Source organism: Procambarus clarkii, chromosome 40, assembly GCF_040958095.1.
Source record: "Procambarus clarkii isolate CNS0578487 chromosome 40, FALCON_Pclarkii_2.0, whole genome shotgun sequence".
In the NCBI taxonomy this organism is placed as follows: domain Eukaryota; kingdom Metazoa; phylum Arthropoda; class Malacostraca; order Decapoda; family Cambaridae; genus Procambarus; species Procambarus clarkii.
In genome coordinates, this window is record NC_091189.1 from 23294593 (window position 1) to 23316766 (window position 22174).

Below are 22174 nucleotides of genomic sequence, written 5' to 3' on the forward strand. Positions count from 1 at the left end.
GATAACTATCCGAGTGCCGGCGGTGGGGTGGTTCATATAGCCTCGGCTATCACCTCATTATGTCCGGTCGTGATGGTCAAGTGGATTAAGGCGTCTTGTACATACCAGTTGCGTTGCTTCTGGGAGTATGGGTTCGAGTCACTTCTGGGGTGTGAGTTTTCAGTTGCATATGTCCTGGGGACCATTCAGGCTTGTTCGCATTTGTGTTCCTCACGTGTGCCCCAAAGAATGAGGTGATTTGATAAAATGCTATGCCCAAGATTACCATCCGAGTTGCCGGCGGGGAAGTGGTTCAAATAGCTTTGGCTATCACTTCCTTTTGTCCGGCCGTGATGGTCAAGCGGATTAAGGCGCCCCGTAGTTACCAGTTGCGTTGCTCCTGGGAGTATGGGTTCGAGTCACTTCTGGGGTGTGAGTTTTCAGACGCATATAGTCCTGGGGACCATTCAGGCTTGTTCGCATATATTATATATATATATATATATATATATATATATATATATATATATAATATATATATATATATATAATATATATATATATATATATATATATATATATAATATATGCGAACAAGCCTGAATGGTCCCCAGGACTATATGCGTCTGAAAACTCACACCCCAGAAGTGACTCGAACCCATACTCCCAGGAGCAACGCAACTGGTAACTACGGGGCGCCTTAATCCGCTTGACCATCACGGCCGGACAAAAGGAAGTGATAGCCAAAGCTATTTGAACCACTTCCCCGCCGGCAACTCGGATGGTAATCTTGGGCATAGCATTTTATCAAATCACCTCATTCTTTGGGGCACACGTGAGGAACACAAATGCGAACAAGCCTGAATGGTCCCCAGGACTATATGCGTCTGAAAACTCACACCCCAGAAGTGACTCGAACCCATACTCCCAGGAGCAACGCAACTGGTAACTACGGGGCCGTGATGATCAAGCGGATTAAGGCGCCCCGTAGTTACCAGTTGCGTTGCTCCTGGGAGTATGGGTTCGAGTCACTTCTGGGGTGTGAGTTTTCAGACATATATATATATGTGTGTGTGTGTGTGTATCACGAAAATAAACACGTGATTAAAAATGTGACAGTTTCAGACCACGGAGGAAAATTGAAACAGGAATTTCCTTAAGTACTTTCGTATATTAATACATGACTCCTTCTGAAGATGTATAAATATACGAAAGTACTTAAGGAAATTCCTGTTTCAATTTTCCTCCGTATATATATATATATATATATATATATATATATATATATATATATATATATATATATATATATATATATATATATATATATATATATATATATATTATTAAATATGACCGAAAAAGTAAGATTAATAATTCTAACACGAATTTTCTCAATCTTTCGTACATTACGCTTCACTGTTGGAGGTAAATCAAAAATCACTTCTCCAAAATTCATTTTTATTTCTAGTCTGACGCGACACGGGCGCGTTTCGTAAAACTTATTACATTTTCAAAGACTTCACAAATACACAACTGATTAGAACTTGCGTTTCCCTGATTTTATATCTACATTTGAGTGAGGTGGGAAGGGTGATGTGGCATTACATTTGAGTGAGGTGGGAAGGGTGATGTGGCATTAACACAAGACAGAACACTAGGGGATATTAATAGGGTATTAAAAGTATCAACACAAGACAGAACAGAAACAATGGGTATTGAATAGAAGTGTTTGTAGAAAGCCTATTGGTCCATATTTCTTGATGCTTCTATATTGGAGCGGAGTCTTGAGGTGGGTAGAATATAGTTGTGCAATAATTGGCTGTTGATTGCTGGTGTTGACTTCTTGATGTGTAGTGCCTCGCAAACGTCAAGCCGCCTGCTATCGCTGTATCTATCGATGATTTCTGTGTTGTTTACTAGGATTTCTAGTAAACAACACAGAAATCATCGATAGATACAGCGACAGCAGGCGGCTTGACGTTTGCGAGGCACTACACATCAAGAAGTCAACACCAGCAATCAACAGCCAATTATTGCACAACTATATTCTACCCACCTCAAGACTCCGCTCCAATATAGAAGCATCAAGAAATATGGACCAATAGGCTTTCTACAAACACTTCTATTCAATACCCATTGTTTCTGTTCTGTCTTGTGTTGATACTTTTAATACCCTATTAATATCCCCTAGTGTTCTGTCTTGTGTTAATGCCACATCACCCTTCCCACCTCACTCAAATGTAATGCCACATCACCCTTCCCACCTCACTCAAATGTAGATATAAAATCAGGGAAACGCAAGTTCTAATCAGTTGTGTATTTGTGAAGTCTTTGAAAATGTAATAAGTTTTACGAAACGCGCCCGTGTCGCGTCAGACTAGAAATAAAAATGAATTTTGGAGAAGTGATTTTTTATTTACCTCCAACAGTGAAGCGTAATGTACGAAAGATTGAGAAAATTCGTGTTAGAATTATTAATCTTACTTTTTCGGTCATATTTAATAATATATGTCTACAGGAAAGACTGCTACCAAAATATACTAATATATATATATATATATATATATATATATATATATATATATATATATATATATATTATATATATATATATATATATATATATTATATATATATATATATATATATATATATATATATATATATATATATATATACTGTATTAATATTAATATTAGAGAGAGAGGAAATAAGGGGGGAAAGGAAGGAGGGAGGGGGGGAATCGGTATAAGGGTGGAGAGGGGTGAGACTGTTAAAGACTGTGGAGAAGGAAGAAGGGGAAGATTGGGAGTGTGTGTAGAGAGGGAAGGAAGGAGAGGGGTAAGAGTGGGGATCTTGAGGGAGAAAGTTGGTAAGAGAGAGGGGAGATAGGGAAAAAACGAGAAGTGGAGGACTGGGAGAAAGGAGAAGCAAGAGTGGAGGGTGTTGTACATGCAATCAGTAGTACGTTATTATATTAAATATATTAATTTGTTTATTATTAGGCAACATGCAGATATGCTCATTCTTGCATAATTATTTTTATCTTGACAATGCTTTGATATAATTTACAGTGTTCGAATTTGATGTTGATCGAGTCTGTACCTGGTGAACCCCTCAGCTTCCACATCATCCCTTTTGATAATCCACGACTCCAATATACCCTAGAGGTGAGTCAGTTCCCAGCACTTTGGATTCCCAAACTGACTACATCTGCAATTGTAGCTTATTTAGTTACACTTGTTTAATCAAATTAGCAATTGAATAAGGCTAATTGACTTTTCTCCAATTTTGGGGAGGGCTCCCCATGGTGGCTCCAAGGAGTCACTGTGGGACCTATCAGAAAGAGGCATTTCATTACCTTCAATGCTGAATATTTTGTTTATAAATCACAGGCCCGTAACTTGGAGCAAAAGAGGGAGTGGACGCTACAGCTGAAACGGGTTATCCTCGAGAACTACAGTGCCAATATCCCTGCTCATGCCCGTCAGCTTGTCATGGAACTAGGCCAGAGTAAACCTGAAGGTAATATTTGTTTTAATGGCTTCAGGATTTAGTGTTTATTGCTATAATTATATTTTTACAGAGAACGTAAGACATTACACTGTGGATGTTTCCCTCTTATTCAGTAACCCATCCACTTAGACTTGGTTAATACAGTAATGACCTTACTTCTTGTAGGTTTGGTTTTCAATAGTTCAAGTGGTTGGGCACTGTTTCTTCACTCTACCTTCATATCACAGCTCTTAAGTCTATCTCCTAGTCCTTCTATATGCTGTACTTTTAGTCATTCTTGTTCGGTGCCTTCTGATAATTACTGCTTTACCTCTTGCGTATATTAAATGTCTCTAATTCTTCTTTGTTCTCATAAACTACCAAATTAATAATTAAAATTAAAGTACATTGTTCTTACAATAAAATCTTTCAGATATGCTTATGACTGAAGGCCGTAGCAGTGGACGCCGTGCCCATCACGCACCTGAATACCTAGAAAAGAGGAAAGTTGATCGTGACAGACGAAGATCATCTGAAGGAGTACTTAACACACGATTAAGACTCAGACGTCCCAGTAGGGCGAGGAAGGAAAAAGAAGAGGTTAGAAATTCTGTGTTCATATCAGAACTATTTAAGAGCAAGAGCAAACATCGTATGTTGCTAAATAATTATAATAATTATACAGTGTAGGATAAAAAAAAAAACACATGTATTTATGTATTTTGTGTAAAGATTTGAATTACACCAAGCCCTTCACACTCTGCTGAGTGCATTATCAAGGTCTGAGCATATGTTTTGGATGAGCTTTGCATATCAACAACAATATGGTTGCTATCCAAGATCCAGTCCTCTTATCCTTCCTGACCTGATCATGTCCCAATTGCTGATGCTCCCATGGGGAACATCTTAATCCCCTTCTAGGGAACATCTTAATCCCCTTCTAGGGAATTAAGATCAGCTGGCCTTACTGTCATTCTCCATGCCCTCCATACCATAACTCCCTCCATACCCAAATGAGAGTGACTATTGAGACTACTTACATTTATCCATCTACTCAAATCTAGTTTAAATTCACTAAAAAAAATCTTTTTTTTTGTAAAATTCTCCTTGGAAGTAAAGCTTTTGTGTAGAGTGAAAGTATTTCAAGTAATAATTCAAACCCCTTCTACTATCCTTCTTGTTCTAATATTATTACTTTTATGGATAATTGCACACTTCTTAAAATCAATAGTGTAGTTCAAACCTTTACATAAAATACATAAGTACATAAGAGTGTGTTTTTTATCCTATGTTATTATGTCTGTGATAAGACATTACCATTACTTAATAATAATAATAATAATAATTTTTACTGTTATTTACAATTCATACAAAATATAATACACTGGACATGTAAACAGTGTTTACATAGTTGGTATAGTAATTGTTTGTTATATAAAGTCGCTAGTTATGCACAACATTTCAGGCAAATGTGACTGTACAATATTTTGAAAGTTTTCTTTGTATCACATTGCTTAATTACCTGACACAGAAGGGAGCTCGCAGTCGCAGTGTGAGTCGCACTCGAGACACTGAAGATGATGATGTAGAGAGAAAGACCTCAACAGTTTCAGCACCTTTATCTGCAGAGAAGCCTAAGGTCAGCAGTGCTTTGTAAACTTTCAAAAAACACAATAATCGAGAAAATTGTGTGGTTGGATATAAATAGGAACAGCTTAACTTAAACAATGGATCTCCTGAAAATTTCTCTCCATAAAGGCCTGTTAGCCTTAGTGAAGTTGTTCCTATTTATACCCAACCACATCTACTCATATGTAACTACTCAACATACTTTAAACATTCCATCAATCTGCCAAACCCACATCAGTTTTATTGTTTGGAAACCTGTTTCACAAAACTACAATTCTATTTTAAAACCAGTACTGTATTTACCCAGTTATTTTCTGAATCATTATTTACTCAATCTCTATCTGTAGCTTAGTATCCTATTTTGTGCTGATAAGTTTATCACCCTATTAATCATTTCACTGCTACAGGCAGCTGCAATCACCTCATGAAAATGGGCATATGATACATTAGACGACATCATTCTGTGTGCTTAGAACTTTTTTCACATACTGTATCATATTCTACTAGGTCCTCTGACCTTCAAAACTGGCTCTTGACCTGAAAATGCTGCCATCTGTTGGCATCAAAATCAAATGAAAGAATCAGATATCAACCAGGTCTGCTTATGGGCAATGAAAACAAGATGTTGAATTGGGATAAATTGCTATTTTATCAGTGCGGATGTAAGCTACAAGATGCAGTCAGATTTCTTCATAGAATGTAATGAATAGAATAATATCAGACAACTGAATGTTTAAACAGAATAATAAGACAAACATAGCAGCAGACAAAAAAATTGTAGGTTGGATAATATGAACTTTCAAAAAATGGATTTCACACCAATTACAATACTGTTTGGATTCTCTATCATATAGAATACTGTTCTATGCTCTCATTGCTTTTCAGAGATCCTATACTGCCTGTATAGCATTAATCAATTATTTAAAATGTTGTCACTGCCTCAAAGTGCTTGAACTGTATTTCCTGACCATTAGCAACTTCCATGAAGAGACACTAAAAATGTAGCTGGATCTGAGGGGAACATGCGTGGCATAATTGGTTTTGTGGTGCTCTAATTAGTAGGGACCATGAAGGGTATTATATTACTACCATACAAAAAGGACTACTGTTCTACTTACTGTATTTTACTTGTTTTTACTATATTTAATTGTTTATATATATTGTTTTTGTCTGTATGTCTCTATGTGAGCAAAGCTTGAATGGTCCCCAAACACATTTATCACTTTGTATGACCCCTCAGAGAATTTGAACCCAGGCTGCCAGGGGTTTCTCCACCAACAATAAATAAATAAATAATATATATATATACAGTATACCTTATATGATCTACAAATATAAAGCATAAAGAGGTATATGACAAAGTACTCTACAGTACAGTACTGTCAACAAATGGATGAACATATAGTACAAGCAAATGGGGTATTAATAGGGTTCTATATATATATCACCACAAAATACAGCATGAAACAATGGATACAAGTAGATCAGGGAGATGGAAATATATCAGCTATCAGTAAATAGGTATCTGGGAGTTAGGCAACTGTTGTGGGGTTGCATCTTGGGAAAGGTCAGCAGTTTCGACCTCGGGAGTGGAGGGGGCATGGGTACAAGCCTAAGCTCAGGTTTCCTGTCTCCAACAACGTGAATTATCTTGATCCATGTACCTGTACTGTACTGCAACATCTGTGTGTGCATAAGGCTTAATAGCCTGTTTAACTCTACAGTTTACATTTTCTTTTAACATAAACTGCTTTGCCACATCCTCTCCTAATACAATAGTTCTATTTTTGTGTAACAATTGTTTTCCCTCCACTTTCCCAGCTTGGTTATTCTATTTACAATTTCCTTTCTGTCAGTATAAATCCAGACCACTATTTTCAAGTAGTTTGAGCCCTGTTAAACAGCACTTCTACTTCACCAGCTAAGGCTGCCACCCCTGCCCTAGACAGAGGCTGACCTCGAATATATATAAAATCATACATCTTAAAAGTTGCCCCAGTTGCCAATAAAGGATATTGCATTGGTCTTGTAATATTTTTTTTCCAGAAAGCAGTTGATACCACATTGCCCTGAACATCCATTCATTGTCAATGGAATCACGAGATCATCATCATATATCATGAGGAAATACTGAGGCCCAACAATGGGATCAGACCTGCTTTCCTGGACTTTCTTGGCACATGCACTACTGAGACTCATCCATTGACAATTGCTTCTAAGTACAATGCCATATAATGTATGATAGAGATCCCTCCCTTAGACCTAATTTGATCTATTGCTGTCTCATAAATGGCATGCAAGATCTCACTCCTACTTTATTCAATGTAATTGAGCCCCTTTGTTAGGGTAGGCAACAGGTTAGACCTATAGCACAGTGGTCTGTGCCCTCTACTGACAATCAAGGGACTCGGGTTCAATCACAGAAGCAGTTAGATACATTTCCTTTCACCTGATGCTTCTATGAGTTAAACAACTGTTGTGGTTTGAATTGTGGCAAAGGTCAGTAATTGGCCATGGGAGGACCTTAACAAATCTTAAGTATAGTATGTACTGTACAAGCTTCCTACCTCCATTGATGGGACTTAATACTGCTGTTACTTGATACTAATACTGTACTGATATCTATTACAGCTGAAGCTCTCCATGTGGGGTCGACGGCGTTCAGAGCCAGGAATTGGAAGCAGAGAGTCCTTGACCATCTGTCGGATACCAGTAGATCCCCCCGATACTCCACAATCCAGCCCGTGTGACCCAACTAGTGATCTCATTTCATCCATTCAAGCAAGCCCTCTGACTCCAGAGGTAAATAAGTAGCATCATGATTTTCTAAGGTGTATCATCAGTACAAATACAGTAATAATAATATAATGGTATTTTATTCACATAACATACAATGGACATGTTAAAATGGGCACATAATATTTAAAATAATTGCACATCATATAAAGTAACTAGTTATGCACAGTGTTTTCAGCATGTACTGTATATTTTTTAATCCATATTTATATATCCATTAATATCTGTGTATTTATAGTTGTATGTGTAAACATAAGCTTATGTCTTCAAATTACCTCTGGGCAATACACATGGGCATTTTCTTTTAATAAAAGATTTTAGTTTCCAATCTCTGGTTTGCAGGTGTCTGTTGATGGACTGTCAATGTCTGAATATGAGCGTGACGATGAAGAGGATGAAGTTCGCGCAGAAGAGGATACAGAGAATGGAGAGAACCTTGAAGAAATTGTGAGTCAGTTGTTGCAGCACAACCTACAACTGCAGAAACTACTATTAAGTAAACAGCGACGGAACTTAACTAGAAAGAAACCCTTTCATTACGAAACATCTGATACAGAAAATGAGGATAGTTCTTTTAAAGCCAATAATTCATACATCAGTTCAGACGGTGGCAACACTCTAAGACATGAAGACGTAGGTGACTATGTGGATTTTTATTTCAGTGGCATTAATGCTGATGGTAAGAGTGCCACGAACAATGAGAGTGCCAATGTTTCTAGCAGTGAGTGTCAGTCAGTGTACAGTAGTGCTGTTTCTGTTCATCAGCTAATTGAAAATAAATCCTTATGTAATGAAAAGAAGTTGAAACCAGTGAGACGATCTTCATCTGATCTTAGTTTCAAAAAGACATCCAGTGTTAAGAAGGTGAATTCCAACTATGATAACCTACTGAACATTTGGAGTTCTATAAGAGGCAGGAGTCCAGAGAAAAGACAGAATAACATGCTACAGCAGTCAAGACTCTCCCCAGCATCCTCTCCGACAATTATGGATAGACCAAAATTACGACGTGCCCAGTCTTTTTCGATTGAGAAATGTCTTAACAGTGTTACTGATAACATTTATGTGCCTACTACTAAATTAACACATCAACCAAATACAGCTCCCGTGACCTGTTCTAAGAAAGATGTATGGCTTCGCGATGATGTCTGCGGAAGCCCGCGTGAAAATCGAGGACGTCCAGTCACTATAGCATTTTATAATACAAACGAAGTAAGCCTCAGTGCACTAGAGCAATACTTGAATCAGCCACGTACCCCTGGTCACAATCATGAACGTTTTCCTTACGATACAGAAGATAATATGACAGACTATTCTATGACTCCCCATATGAGTATGGATAACATTCTGAGCATCCATCCTGAGCACAAGATATACAAACCCTCAAACAACAAGTCAACAATCAAGAATGTATTTAGCAAGATAACTAGCCCAAGAAACAACAAAAGTATATCAGAACCATCTGGCTCTGTATTTAATATATCAATGGACAGTGATCTAGACAAGAATGTGGATAAGAAAGCCAGCAAGATGGTGTATAACATGGCGAGGCAATGTTCAAAGACACTAAAGGAGCGTATCAAGCAGATAAGAGCTGAAGATGTCGATAAAACTTGTAATGTAAAGCCCCCCACAGAAAATATTTATGCCCTCCCCAATTACAAACAAGGTAGTTCCACCATCGGGGCTCGTTTGGCAGGAACGAACGAGCCTTCTGATTATGCAGTACCGAGGATCAGACCTATAGAACAGAAACCAAAATCAGACCTCAGACCTGACTCGGTTCTGTCCTCCTCTTCTATCCTCACATCTTCCTCGTCCTCCTCCTCATCCTCGAGTCGTGATACCAAGTTAATGGATGGCAACGAAGCCTCCAACATGGCTAATGTGGAGGAGGAAAATGAGGAGACACAGGAATCCCCATCTTTCGAAAGTGATGTCTCGGCAGATAGTTATTACGAAAGATCTTTTGAGGCGATAGAGAGCCTAGAAACAGAAATTTTCAGAGACAGTGCCATCTACAGTGATCCAGAAGATACAGAGTCGCCCCCAGCCAGTTTATATAAACACAAGTCATCTACTAGTCCTAAAACCAAATCCACAAATTCAGTTAAGTCTTCACCTCGCTTTTCATCAAGATCAACTTCACTATCTTTATCTCTTAAAGTGAACCGATTATCTGAACTGGTAGAACAGAAATGCTCTCAATCTGTTGAGAATAATACAAGCATATCAACAAAGGTAGCAGATACTAGTTCTAACTGTTCCCCACAGCCAAAGAAAGTTCCGCCACCTGTTCCCGCCAAACCGGAGAGTGTAAAAACCAAAAAAGGCAGAACATGTGGAAACTTGATAATGCAACAACTTAAAAATTTGGAAGAATGTTCTAAATTTAGCCGTGATGATCAGATCAGTCCCACTTTTGATGGTATTAGAACTTTAGACGATAGAAGAAAGGAATTGGAAATCTTCAGAGTTAAAGCTGAAGATGAAAGTGAGGCTGAACCTACAGCATCACCCAGAGGCTCACCTGAAAGAGAGGGTGCAAGTCGTAGGAATTCACGAACTCTTAAATCTCCTTCTATCATGACTCCAACACCCATTATCAAAAGTCCCATTACGCTCTCTCCTCTAAATTCTCTCTCTGGTAATCCGTCACCTGTCACCAGGTCATCTTCAGTTCCACCAAGATTGTCTCCTTGCCCCTCACTTACTCTTGAATCTCCAAAAACATCATCACTAGGAACAGCAAGTCCTTTAGGTAGTGAGAGGGGATCGCCGCTGCCATCTTGTGCAATTCTGATTTCACAGTCTGAAGGGGATGAGGGAGAGGAACCACGAATGTCACGGGGCTGGGTACGGCATGTTATTGGTAAACTACAGGCAGAAAGTGATGTGTAAACTCTCTCTAACTAAATTATTTAATTGGAGATGCAATCTCTCTTTTTTTTTAACTTTAATTCAAGGCTCAAGCACTTGATAATGTTTCATTTTACACATCAGAAAAATGAACTGCGGCTATAATTTACATTGGTTCAATTACTTCCATGAGATGTTGCTCAATAAACATATTTTTAAATTTGGACAAGAGAGGTCCATAAAAAACAAAAATGCCATTGAGAATCGGGACTTATTTCAGACAGATGCAACCCTGCTCCATTAAGGTGTGTGTGTTGTTCTTCCAAGTTTAGGGTCATTCACATACCATTTGATTATATTAAATTACACAATTTTCCTTTGTTTTGGTTCCCAAGAACTCTTACCCTCACCCAGAAAGAGAGCCTCTCGTGCGCAATTTGTTTTTCATACAAACTAGTCAATGACAATCTTCGTAATACATAAGACAATATTAACTGGTCAAAAATTTTCTTGAGTACTGTATTACTATGGCCATAAAGGCATTGATGAAATTTTCTGAATGATCATAGTAACATGTGCATATAGCTTTCATTAAAGTTTTTGGCCTCTATGTATTATTTGTTGGTGCTTTCAGTATGCATTATTGAATAATAATTTCATAACTGAGATCTGCTTTTATGTATAGTTCCATGTGATGGCTTTTAGTCCCAAAGTTCTGTGTTATTTTTTAACATTATATTAATGACTCTCTTCTTGTGTCACGAAGTGATGTATCATTGTGTTGATGGAAGCCGAGGGTCATCACTTGACTAATGAAAGCAGTACTTGGCGAGCCATGTCTCGATCATAGTCGTCACTCTTTGACCTCATTTTTGTTTACCTTGTTACTCTTTGACCTTGTTTCTCTGACCTATTACTTATTGACCTTGTTACTCTTTGACTTCATTAGTCCTTGACCTCATTACTCCTTGACCTTGATACTGTGACCTCTTTTTACCCTTTGACTTCATTTTCCTCAACACATTGGAGTATATACTCCCTCTTATATGTTATTTTCCAAACAGCCATTTACATTTGTATGTTATATAAGATTTCCAAGTGTGTTTTTATAAAACAAGAACCTATGTACAGTTTATACAATCATAATGTTCCAATAAAATTTATTATAAAATCTTGACCTACAAATTTTTACTGGTGCCTTAATTCCCAAATATCACACCTATTTTAAAGTGCTACATTGAGGCCCATTGCACTAAAAAATAGTTTATAAATCAAATTTGAAAAAAAAAATCATGTGGCAATTGGAACAGTGAAAGGGTTAATGTTCCTATAGGTAAACAATCTAGACTTTGTAACTCACAGATGAATTAACTAGCAGAAAATACCGTAAAAAAAAGGGGCTACCATTTTCAGCATTGTTGGTTTATTAATTCCCATTGCCTGAATCGAGATGCTGTGTGGGGAAGAGAGATACATCGTAGAGTTACATAAAAATGTTAAGAGGAACTGGTTTCAAATCTGCACCTGTAAATAACTCCTCGCAAGATTGGGAGGCATTGCAGGAGGTGCAAAATAGCCCCATTGAAAAGCAGGGATGCAATGAGAGACAATTCTATAAGCATTAAGAGACCAAGACTTTCCAAACTCCTCTATTCATAAAGGACATAACTTACCCCTAATGTAAAGGATCCGGGAATAATGATGTGAGGTGACCTAACGTTTAATGAGCATGACCAAGCAAATATAGCATCATCTAGAAAAATGATAGGATGGGTTATGAAGATCTTTAAACAAAGAGATCCCATCATAATGTTAATACTGTACTGTACTATTTAAATCACTGGTGCTGTCCCACTTTGAGTACTGCTTAGTACTCACATTCCCTTTCAGAACAGAAGAGATTGCTGAAATAGAGGGAATACAGAGAACATGTATGGCCATCTCAAAGCTCTCAAAATGTACTCTTTAGAAAGGAGATGAGAGAGGCATATATACATGAAAGATCCTTCAGAGCTAGATCCAAAACGTACTTGATTTACTTGAGGGCCACTACCACTAGTGGCCTTGACGAGGACAGGAAGCCGGCAGCTTATCGAAGGTCCCCCCCCCCCCATTTGCCTTGATAATCTTTTCCAGTTTAATTTTGAAATTCAAAAGTCTTGACATTTACAGCTTCGGCGGGAAGGCGGTTCCATGGGTTTATAACCATGTGGGGTGCAAAAGCATCTGTTCTCAGTCCTGCATTGTGGCTTGTTGAGCTTGAAACCGTTCTCCTTGTTTGTGTCACATTAAACCTTTTGAAGAAATTTTCTGAATCAAGATCTACCAAATTGTTCAGTATTTTAAAAGTTTCAATAAGATCTGCCCTGTCACGCATGGTTTGCAGTGTTGCTAGCCCTGTGGCCGTCAACCATTTCTAATACGAGAGAGAGATGACTGAGGTTTGGAATGATTTTTGTTGCCCGGTGTTGCACTTTCTCCAGAGCTGTTATGTCTTTCTGAAGATGGGGGTCTCTATGCTTGAATACAGGTAATCTAAATGGGGCTGCACCAGAGATTTATATAATTGTACCACCACCTTCCTTTACTTAAAGTCAAAGGTACGCTTGATTATTCAAAGGGTTTGGTTAGCTTTTTTGACTTGTTCCTACCTGCTGTGCAACTTTCAGCGAGTGGTGGATTTTGATTCCAGGGTCTTTTTTTTCATGAATCTGCTGTAATGTTATTAATCTGTAATCTGCAATGTTATTAATTTGGGAGCTGTGGCGTGGGTTGTTATGCCCCACATACAAGCAAGGTCTTGCATTTGTCAATATTAAAAAGCATTTGACAGTCTTCTGACCATCTGTGGAGTTCATGTAGATCTCTTTGTAGGACTCCAATATCATTATTATTTCCCACTTTACCATATAAATACTTTACATAGTAAAATAACAACATACTGAAGCAAACGACATAGTAGGAAATGTTGAATAGTCCTGGTAAAGAGAAGAGATGCCACAGGCACAAAAAGAGAACAGTGAATGAATATCAGGGTTCTATGGCTATTCAATATCTTCCCAGCAAATACAGTATGAGAAATATTGCCAGAGCAAAAGTGTACATATTCGAAAAACGATTAGACAAGTTCCTGCAGGAAGTTCCAGACCATCTGGGCTGCAATGGACATGTGGGTCTGCGGGCTGCTCAAAGAATTAGCCTTCTAGGTCAAATAACACGAACGAGGAGCAACGAATTAAAGCTCAACAAACCACAATGTAGGACAGAAAACAGGAGATGCTTTTTCACCCATTGGGTTGTAAACCCGTGAAACCGCATACCCGCCGAAGCCATAAATGCCAAAACTCTGCTGGGGGTTTAAAATACAGCTGGAAAAGATCATCAGGGCAAATGGGAAGACCTTTTACAAGCCGCCGGCTTCCTGTCCTCATCGATGCCACTAATATTAGTGGCCCTCAGGTAAATTCAGGTAAAATCACAAGCCAAGCCTGACCCTAAGCTAAGCTACGTCAGGCTACAAGCAGCTGCGTACGAGATTGGCGGTTGGACCACTCTGACCGGGCCGCGGGGACGTTGATCCCCGGAACCACTGTCAAATTTATCACTTCGTTTTGGCGATGGCTTCACCATTTGTGTACTCTAACCCAGGGGTCTCCAAACTTGTCAATGTAAGCGCCACATTATATATTTACCATATTTATGCGGGCCGGAGGAATAAAAAATGAAAAAAAAAAACAAAAAACAAATCAGTGCCAGTAATTTAATTTCCTCAAATATTAAAGTATAAACATGGAAAAATTAAAACATATCTTTTTGGAAAAAATCAGGGTAAACTAAATAGATTCCTGCCTTTAGTTTTATGCAACCAAATTAGTGTGACGAATGATACTGTCGTTTTGACTACAAAATTTCATTAAAATCAGGTTACAGATTAGATGAGCCAATTGTAAGAATTGATTTCAAGTGATCATCAGACAAATTTGCTCGATAGTTAGATTTCACATACTTCATTTTGGAAAAAGTTTGTTCACACAAGTATGTTGAACCAAAAATGGACACAAAACTACAAGCAAACTTTATCAAATTTGGAAACTGATCTGGCTGCAGGCATTTATAAAACTCAAAAATCAGATTTCCTTCTCTATACTTATCTTTCAGTCTGTCATCTGCCTGGAGATCAATAATTTCCATTTGAAATTGAGTTGGAAGATTTTCAGCATTGCAGTCAAATGGATTATGAAAGAGCCTGATTTCATTTGCTTTGGCATCAAGGTCAGCAAATCGCTTCTGAAACTGTTTTTTCAAATCTGAAATTATTTCATTTGCAAATGAAAAAGGAAATTCAACTTTACTTTCTGCATGAAATTTTTCACAACATGGAAAATGAGCAAAATTCTTAACCTTCACCTGGCCTTCAAGTAGCGCAAGTTTTGCTCTGAATGCCTTGACATGAACAAAGTAGTCACTGATCAAATTTGTTTTGCCTTGCAATTTCAGATTCAAGTTATTCATATGACCTGTCATATCTGCAAAAAATGCCAATTTCCAAATCCATTCACATTCTGATAATAATGGCTGAAGTTTATTTTTCTCTGTGAGAAATAAATCAATTTCTAATCTGAGCTCAAAGAAATGCAGCAAAACCTTTTCACAACTAAGCCATCCCACTGCTGTATAATAAGGCAATTTAACAAACTCTGCATCAATTTCTTTCAAGAAATCACGGAACTGGCGATGGTTGAGTGCATGAGATCTAATGAAATTAACCACAGAAACAACAGGTTTCATGACACAAGACATATCAACATATTTTAGGCACAATGCTTGTTGATGGATAAGGCAATGCAGAAAAATGGGTTTTGAGAATCCTCCAACCTCACAAGCTGTTGTAATTTGCCCAACCAAACCCTTCTTTGTCCCAGACATATTCTTTCCTCCATCAATTGTCACACACTGCACTTGTTTCCATTCCAGGTTATATTCTGTCATAGTTTTACTTACTTCATTGAAAATGTCCTCTCCAGTTGTTGTGGTGTGCATGCTGTGAACTGATGCTAATTCTTGGCTCACATTAAATTCACTATCAACACCACGAATGAATACTAAGAGCTGAGAAGTATCACACACATCAGTTGATTCATCCAACGCAAGAGAATACCAACAAAATCTTTTTGTTTTTTCCTTTATTTGCCGAATTATGTCGCCTCCTAAATCTTCAATTCTACGAGCAACAGTATTTGACCCAAGACTTATCATTTTGAAGAGGTTTACTTTTTCTGGACATACCTCTCCTGCTGCTTCCACTATACACTCTTTTATGATACTACCATCAGTGAAAGGTTTTCCTTTTTTAGCCAACACATAGGCAACTTTGTAACTGGCTCTAGTTGAATTTTCATTTTCAGATTTTTTCTTACTGAAAACAGCTTGTTGAGAATGCAGACTGTGCTGAAATGATTCAAACTTTTTAGTGCGTTCTGCTCCTGTGATGTGAGAATAACTTGAGCCATGTTTAGATTCATAGTGCCGACGAATATTGTATTCCTTCAGAACAGCAACACTGTCTCTACATATTATGCATAAAGCTTTATCATTTGCTATCACAAAAAAAGTACTTTATCTTCCATTCGTCATTGAACCGACGGCACTCACTGTCCACTTTTCTTTTCTTTATCTTTTCCATATCTGAAAACATAAGGGTAAAATAAATAAATTCTACAGGAAAAAAACAGCTTGTATATGGTGTTAAAAAGCATAGCATATTATTATAAAGTGGTAAATATTATGGCAACAGCTTTCGTTGATAAACTTAATGGTTACCATTTTAACTATTTTAAACATGCAATATTTTTGGCTACAATAGTATTATTGCTATTTTATATAACTAAGATAAAGGCATTGTCAAAGTACAGAGAAAAGAATATTGTACAGTGTTTGTGCTCCCTGAAACGGAAGCAGCGAAGCCCCACTCGCCCTCCATCCCCACAATATACAGTTATACACAACTGATTGGTTGTAATGCACAACACATACCTACCAGTATTAGTATCTGTGCGTCACACTATCGAGAGAGAGGAAAACTGACTCGGGTTGAGCGCCACCAGTCAGCAGCCCCAGCTTTGAATAATTCTGCGATGCCATTCGTACGATAATTATTTTTTCAAGGCCACCACACAGGGATTTGTTTGGAGGGCCGGATGAAATTATGTGGCGGGCCGGATGTGGCCCGCGGGCCATAGTTTGGAGACCCCTGCTCTAACCTAATACATCACATTTTTAACGGAATTCATTAAACTGTCAAAACTGCTGTGCTATACATTAAAGCACCGTAGAATTCACGTTTTCTGAGCATCGGCTTCAATGGGTTAGGTGGGATGCTTAGGTTCATACGTTTCTGGCTAGACACAACCACTGTATATTAATGCCCATTTTCTGGATTTACGACAGTAAAAAAAAAAAAAAACAGGTTTTGGCTAACCAGAAACATAGAAGACAACAGTTTTATTTAACCAGAACCGCACCTAACCTATCGAGGCCGATGTATAAAAAAATCTCAATATTACTGTGCTTTAGTTTTCACAAAAATGTCGCACTTTTATCGTATTAGTGGATTGCGTTAAAAAAATGGGAGGATTAGCTGGGGGAGCGGAGAAGAGGGTAACTACCAGGCGATGATGATGGACAGGTGGCAGCACCTGGTGTGTGTCAACACCTCTCACCTCAGTCACACTCTCAGTGCCGACCCGGAGGGGTACCCTAGGTACGTCGACCCCTGGCCCTGGGGGAGACACCTTGCTGCCCTGAGGGTACCCCAGGTACGTCGACCCCTGGCCCTGGGGGAGTCACCTTGCTGCCCTGAGGGTACCCCAGGTACGTCGACCCCTGGCCCTGGGGGAGTCACCTTGCTGCCCTAGGGGTTCCCTAGTTCTGTCGACCCCCTGGCCATGGGGGAAGATATCTTGCTGCCCTAGGGGGGGTACCCTTGGTACCCCTTAGGCCAAGAGAGATCGTCCTCACACGCCTCAACTACTGTCTACGCTCCTCCGGCCCAACACTGCAAGCCACCTTCCTGCCTTCTGCCCGTTCTGCAACACCAGTCTCTCAGGAGGCCATTCGACTTGGAGCACCTGCAAGATGACGACCTGATGACCTTTCTCAAAGACAGCCAGTTTCTCCAGGTAATGTAAGTCAAGCAGATAGTACTACACCTTTCCAGTAATGTATACAGCATACTTAATTTTCTGTAGCGAAGAGGGTTGGGTTAGGACGCAGACACTTGCGCATTTTTTCTGAATCTTTACCGGCGTTTACATATATTAGAGTTTGAGCTGCGAAGCGCCAGGAGGCTGTTTATAACAATAACATTTGACTGACAAGTTTTGAGCCTCGTAAACTGTTTAATAAATGTAAACAACGCCTCCAATGGTAAAGGTACACGTTTGTAACTAGATGTATAACTGATGAAGCCTGGTTAACACATTGGTATGTTTCTATGTACAAATATATTTGTATATTTCTTTATACATACACAGTGACGTGTACACAGTGACGTGTACAAAGTGACGTGTACACAGTGACGTGTACCCGGCGACCCACAGGTCTGTATACACAGTGACGTGTACCAGGCCCCCCCTCAGGTGTGGACATACACACCGTGACGTGCACGCCACGCCCCACAGGTGTGGACATACACACAGTGACGTGTACTCCACGCCCCACAGGTGTGGACATACACACAGTGACGTGTACTCCACGCCCCACAGGGTGTTGGCGAGGCGTGGGGGGTCTCATACAACATGTATGAGCGTTGACGACGTTGATGAGAACTCTCCCTGCAACTGTCGGTGGCTGTAATTCACTTTCGTCCGTCACTCATGTCATCCTCTACTTCACACCTCCACCTCGCCTTTTTTTGTTCCAAGTTCAGTCTTTCATGCCTGCTAGTTCGTCCCTCCCTCCCCTGCTAGTTCGTCCCTCCCTCTCCCCTTCCCTTGCTAGTTTGTCCCTTCCCCTCCCCTGCTAGTTTGTCCCTTCCCCTCCCCTGCTAGTTTGTCCCTTCCCCTCCCCTTTCCCTGCTAGTTTGTCCCTTCCCCTCCCCTTCCCCTGCTAGTTTGTCCCTTCCCCTCCCCTTCCCCTGCTAGTTTGTCCCTTCCCCTCCCCTTCCCCTGCTAGTTTGTCCCTTCCCCTCCCCTTCCCCTGCTAGTTTGTCCCTTCCCCTCCCCTCCGCCTGCTAGTTCGTTCCTCCCCCCCCTCCCCTCCGCCTGCTAGTTCGTTCCTCCCCCCTCCCCTCCGCCTGCTAGTTCGTTCCTCCCCCCCTCCCCTCCGCCTGCTAGTTCGTTCCTCCCCCCCTCCCCTCCGCCTACTAGTTCGTTCCTCCCCCCCTCCCCTCCGCCTGCTAGTTCCTCCCTTCCCCTCCCCTCCGCCTGCTAGTTCGTTCCTCCCCCCCCTCCCCTCCGCCTGCTAGTTCGTTCCTCCCCCCTCCCCTCCGCCTGCTAGTTCGTTCCTCCCCCCCTCCCCTCCGCCTGCTAGTTCGTTCCTCCCCCCCTCCCCTCCGCCTGCTAGTTCGTTCCTCCCCCCCCCTCCCCTCCGCCTGCTAGTTCGTTCCTCCCCCCTCCCCTCCGCCTGCTAGTTCGTTCCTCCCCCCCCTCCCCTCCGCTTGCTAGTTCGTTCCTCCCCCCCTCCCCCCCTCCCCTCCGCTTGCTAGTTCGTTCCTCCCCCCCCTCCCCTCCGCTTGCTAGTTCGTTCCTCCCCCCCCTCCCCTCCGCTTGCTAGTTCGTTCCTCCCCCCCCTCCCCTCCGCTTGCTAGTTCGTTCCTCCCCCCCCTCCCCTCCGCTTGCTAGTTCGTTCCTCCCCCCCCTCCCCTCCGCTTGCTAGTTCGTTCCTCCCCCCCCTCCCCTCCGCCTGCTAGTTCGTTCCTCCCCCCCTCCCCTCCGCTTGCTAGTTCGTTCCTCCCCCCCCTCCCCTCCGCTTGCTAGTTCGTTCCTCCCCCCCCTCCCCTCCCCTTGCTAGTTCGTTCCTCCCCCCCCTCCCCTCCGCTTGCTAGTTCGTTCCTCCCCCCCCTCCCCTCCGCCTGCTAGTTCGTTCCTCCCCCCCCCTCCCCTCCGCCTGCTAGTTCGTTCTTCCCCCCCCCTCCCCTCCGCCTGCTAGTTCGTTCCTCCCCCCCCTCCCCTCCGCCTGCTAGTTCGTTCCTCCCCCCCCTCCCCTCCGCCTGCTAGTTCGTTCCTCCCCCCCCCCTCCCCTCCGCCTGCTAGTTCGTTCCTCCCCCCCCTCCCCTCCGCCTGCTAGTTCGTTCCTTCCCCCCCTCCCCTCCGCTTGCTAGTTCGTTCCTTCCCCCCCTCCCCTCCGCTTGCTAGTTCGTTCCTTCCCCCCCCCCTCCCCTCCGCTTGCTAGTTCGTTCCTTCCCCCCCCTCCCCTCCGCTTGCTAGTTCGTTCCTTCCCCCCCCCTCCCCTCCGCTTGCTAGTTCGTTCCTTCCCCCCCCCTCCCCTCAGCTTGCTAGTTCGTTCCTTCCCCCCCCCTCCCCTCCGCTTGCTAGTTCGTTCCTCCCCCCCTCCCCTCCGCTTGCTAGTTCGATCCTCCCCCCCCTCCCCTCCGCTTGCTAGTTCGATCCTCCCCCCCCCTCCCCTCCGCTTGCTAGTTCGTTCCTCCCCCCCTCCCCTCCGCTTGCTAGTTCGTTCCTCCCCCCCCCCCCCCCCTCCCCTCCGCTTGCTAGTTGACAATGGGGATACTGCAGAGTTGAGGTGGGTGTGGGGGAGGTAGGGGGGGAGAGGTTTGTGATGAAGGTGGCAGTGTGGCACGTGTTAAGGGGGCCAGTATCAGGCGGCGGCCCCTATATAAGGGCGCCACACGCCCGCCACAGAGGCAGTTATCCCCTGGAAGCAGTCGGAGGAACCCAACCTGCGCTCTCCTGCATTTGAAAAAGTTGTGGTATGTTTAATTTTTTTTTAAGGCTGTATTGATCGCCAGGCAATCAGATGCTGGAGTTTGTCGCTGTAGTCATACGAATTCCGTTGTTACATCTCGTTGAGAAATTGTTTCAACCATATAGAAATGTGGATGGAAGTACTATTCCATCCAAAAGAGTTTTGTATTAATATTTTTGTAGTGTGTCCGAGATAATGTCAACAGCAAAACCTGTTTTTAGGCCTAATATAGTACATATCTCTACTAAGTTAGACAGGATTGCTTATTTACACCTATGTTCGCTTAATGGTTTGTTTCACTTCCAGTATGCTCCTTAATATTTCAGTAGCACAAAACGAACTTTTGGGGTTAAAGTCAATAATTTATACATTTCAAGAATCCTAGCTAGAGATTACATCTCTTTAGGAGGACGTCCAACCCTCGGCTAATTTCAGAATTATTTCGTTAATTTTCGAAGAAATAAAAGGTTTGCACAAAAACCAGCAAATGCGTATTTAATTTATTAAAATAGAGAAGCAAGTGTATAACATATTATTTAGGATATCGTAAATTAAACATATGGGAAAATAGCAATTAATTTCTATTTTCTGTAAATTAACTACACATGGGGGTTTAACCTTCGATACCCTGATAGGACAGTACAGACACACTTGCGTTTAACACCATATAATTATGAGTTATGAGAGGAGGCGGGCTGTCCGCCGTGCTCACACTGTATGATTGACAGCTAAATTAAGTTTCCTCTCTTTGTCAGGGAGCCGTGTGTGTGTGTGTGTGTGTGTGTGTGTGTGTGTGTGTGTGTGTGTGTGTGTGTGTGTGTGTGCGTGCGTGCGTGTGTGCGTGCGTGCGTGTGTGCGTGCGTGCGTGCGTGTGTGTGTGTGTGTGTGTGTGTGTGTACTCACCTAATTGTGCTTGCGGGGGTTGAGCTCTGGCTCTTTGGTCCCGCCTCTCAACCGTCAATCAACAGGTGTACAGGTTCCTAAGCCTATTGGGCTCTATCATATCTACACTTGAAACTGTGTATGGAGTCAGCCTCCACCACAGCACTTCCTAATGCATTCCATTTGTCAACCACTCTGACACTAAAAAAGTTCTTTCTAATATCTCTGTGGCTCATTTGGGCACTCAGTTTCCACCTGTGTCCCCTAGTGCGTGTGCCCCTTGTGTTAAATAGCCTGTCTTTTATCTACCCCTATCAATTCCCTTGAGAATCTTGAATGTGGTGATCATGTCCCCCCTAACGCTTCTCTCTCCCAGCGAAATGAGGTTTAATTCCCGTAGCCTCTCCTCGTAGCTCATACCTCTCGGCTCGGGTACTAGTCTGGTGGCAAACCTTTGAACCTTTTCCAGTTTGGTCTTATCCTTGACTAGATATAGACTTCATCCTGGGGCTGCATACTCCAGGATTTGTCTGACATATGTGGTATACAAAGTTCTGAATGATTCCTTACACAAGTTTCTGAATGCCGTTCTTATGTTAGTCAACCTGGC

The 22174-nt window shown here is 41.5% G+C and overlaps 2 protein-coding genes across 4 annotated transcripts in view; both read left to right on the plus strand.

Annotated features, from left to right (window-relative positions):
- GEFmeso (Guanine nucleotide exchange factor in mesoderm) overlaps nucleotides 1-11938 on the plus strand; it is a 75190-nt gene extending 63252 nt beyond the window's left edge. Inside the window, exons 11-16 of the mRNA XM_069338498.1 lie at nucleotides 3057-3152; nucleotides 3378-3507; nucleotides 3911-4077; nucleotides 5009-5116; nucleotides 7738-7908; nucleotides 8245-11938. Coding sequence (XP_069194599.1) covers nucleotides 3057-3152; nucleotides 3378-3507; nucleotides 3911-4077; nucleotides 5009-5116; nucleotides 7738-7908; nucleotides 8245-10803 — 3231 coding nt within the window. The 3' untranslated portion in view covers nucleotides 10804-11938. The remainder of the gene's footprint in view (nucleotides 1-3056; nucleotides 3153-3377; nucleotides 3508-3910; nucleotides 4078-5008; nucleotides 5117-7737; nucleotides 7909-8244) is intronic.
- Nucleotides 11939-17483: 5545 nt separating this feature from the next.
- Nucleotides 17484-22174, plus strand: part of LOC123757976 (uncharacterized) — a 31842-nt gene continuing 27151 nt past the window's right edge. The window contains exon 1 of one of the 3 annotated variants that reach the window (XM_045742040.2): nucleotides 17484-17939. In XM_045742040.2, the coding sequence (XP_045597996.1) occupies nucleotides 17907-17939 (33 nt within the window). In that variant the 5' untranslated portion in view covers nucleotides 17484-17906. Of the gene's footprint in view, nucleotides 17945-20552; nucleotides 20687-22174 lie in introns of those variants that run through there. The other 2 variants (XM_045742041.2, XM_045742042.2) reach the window with 2 other exon arrangements.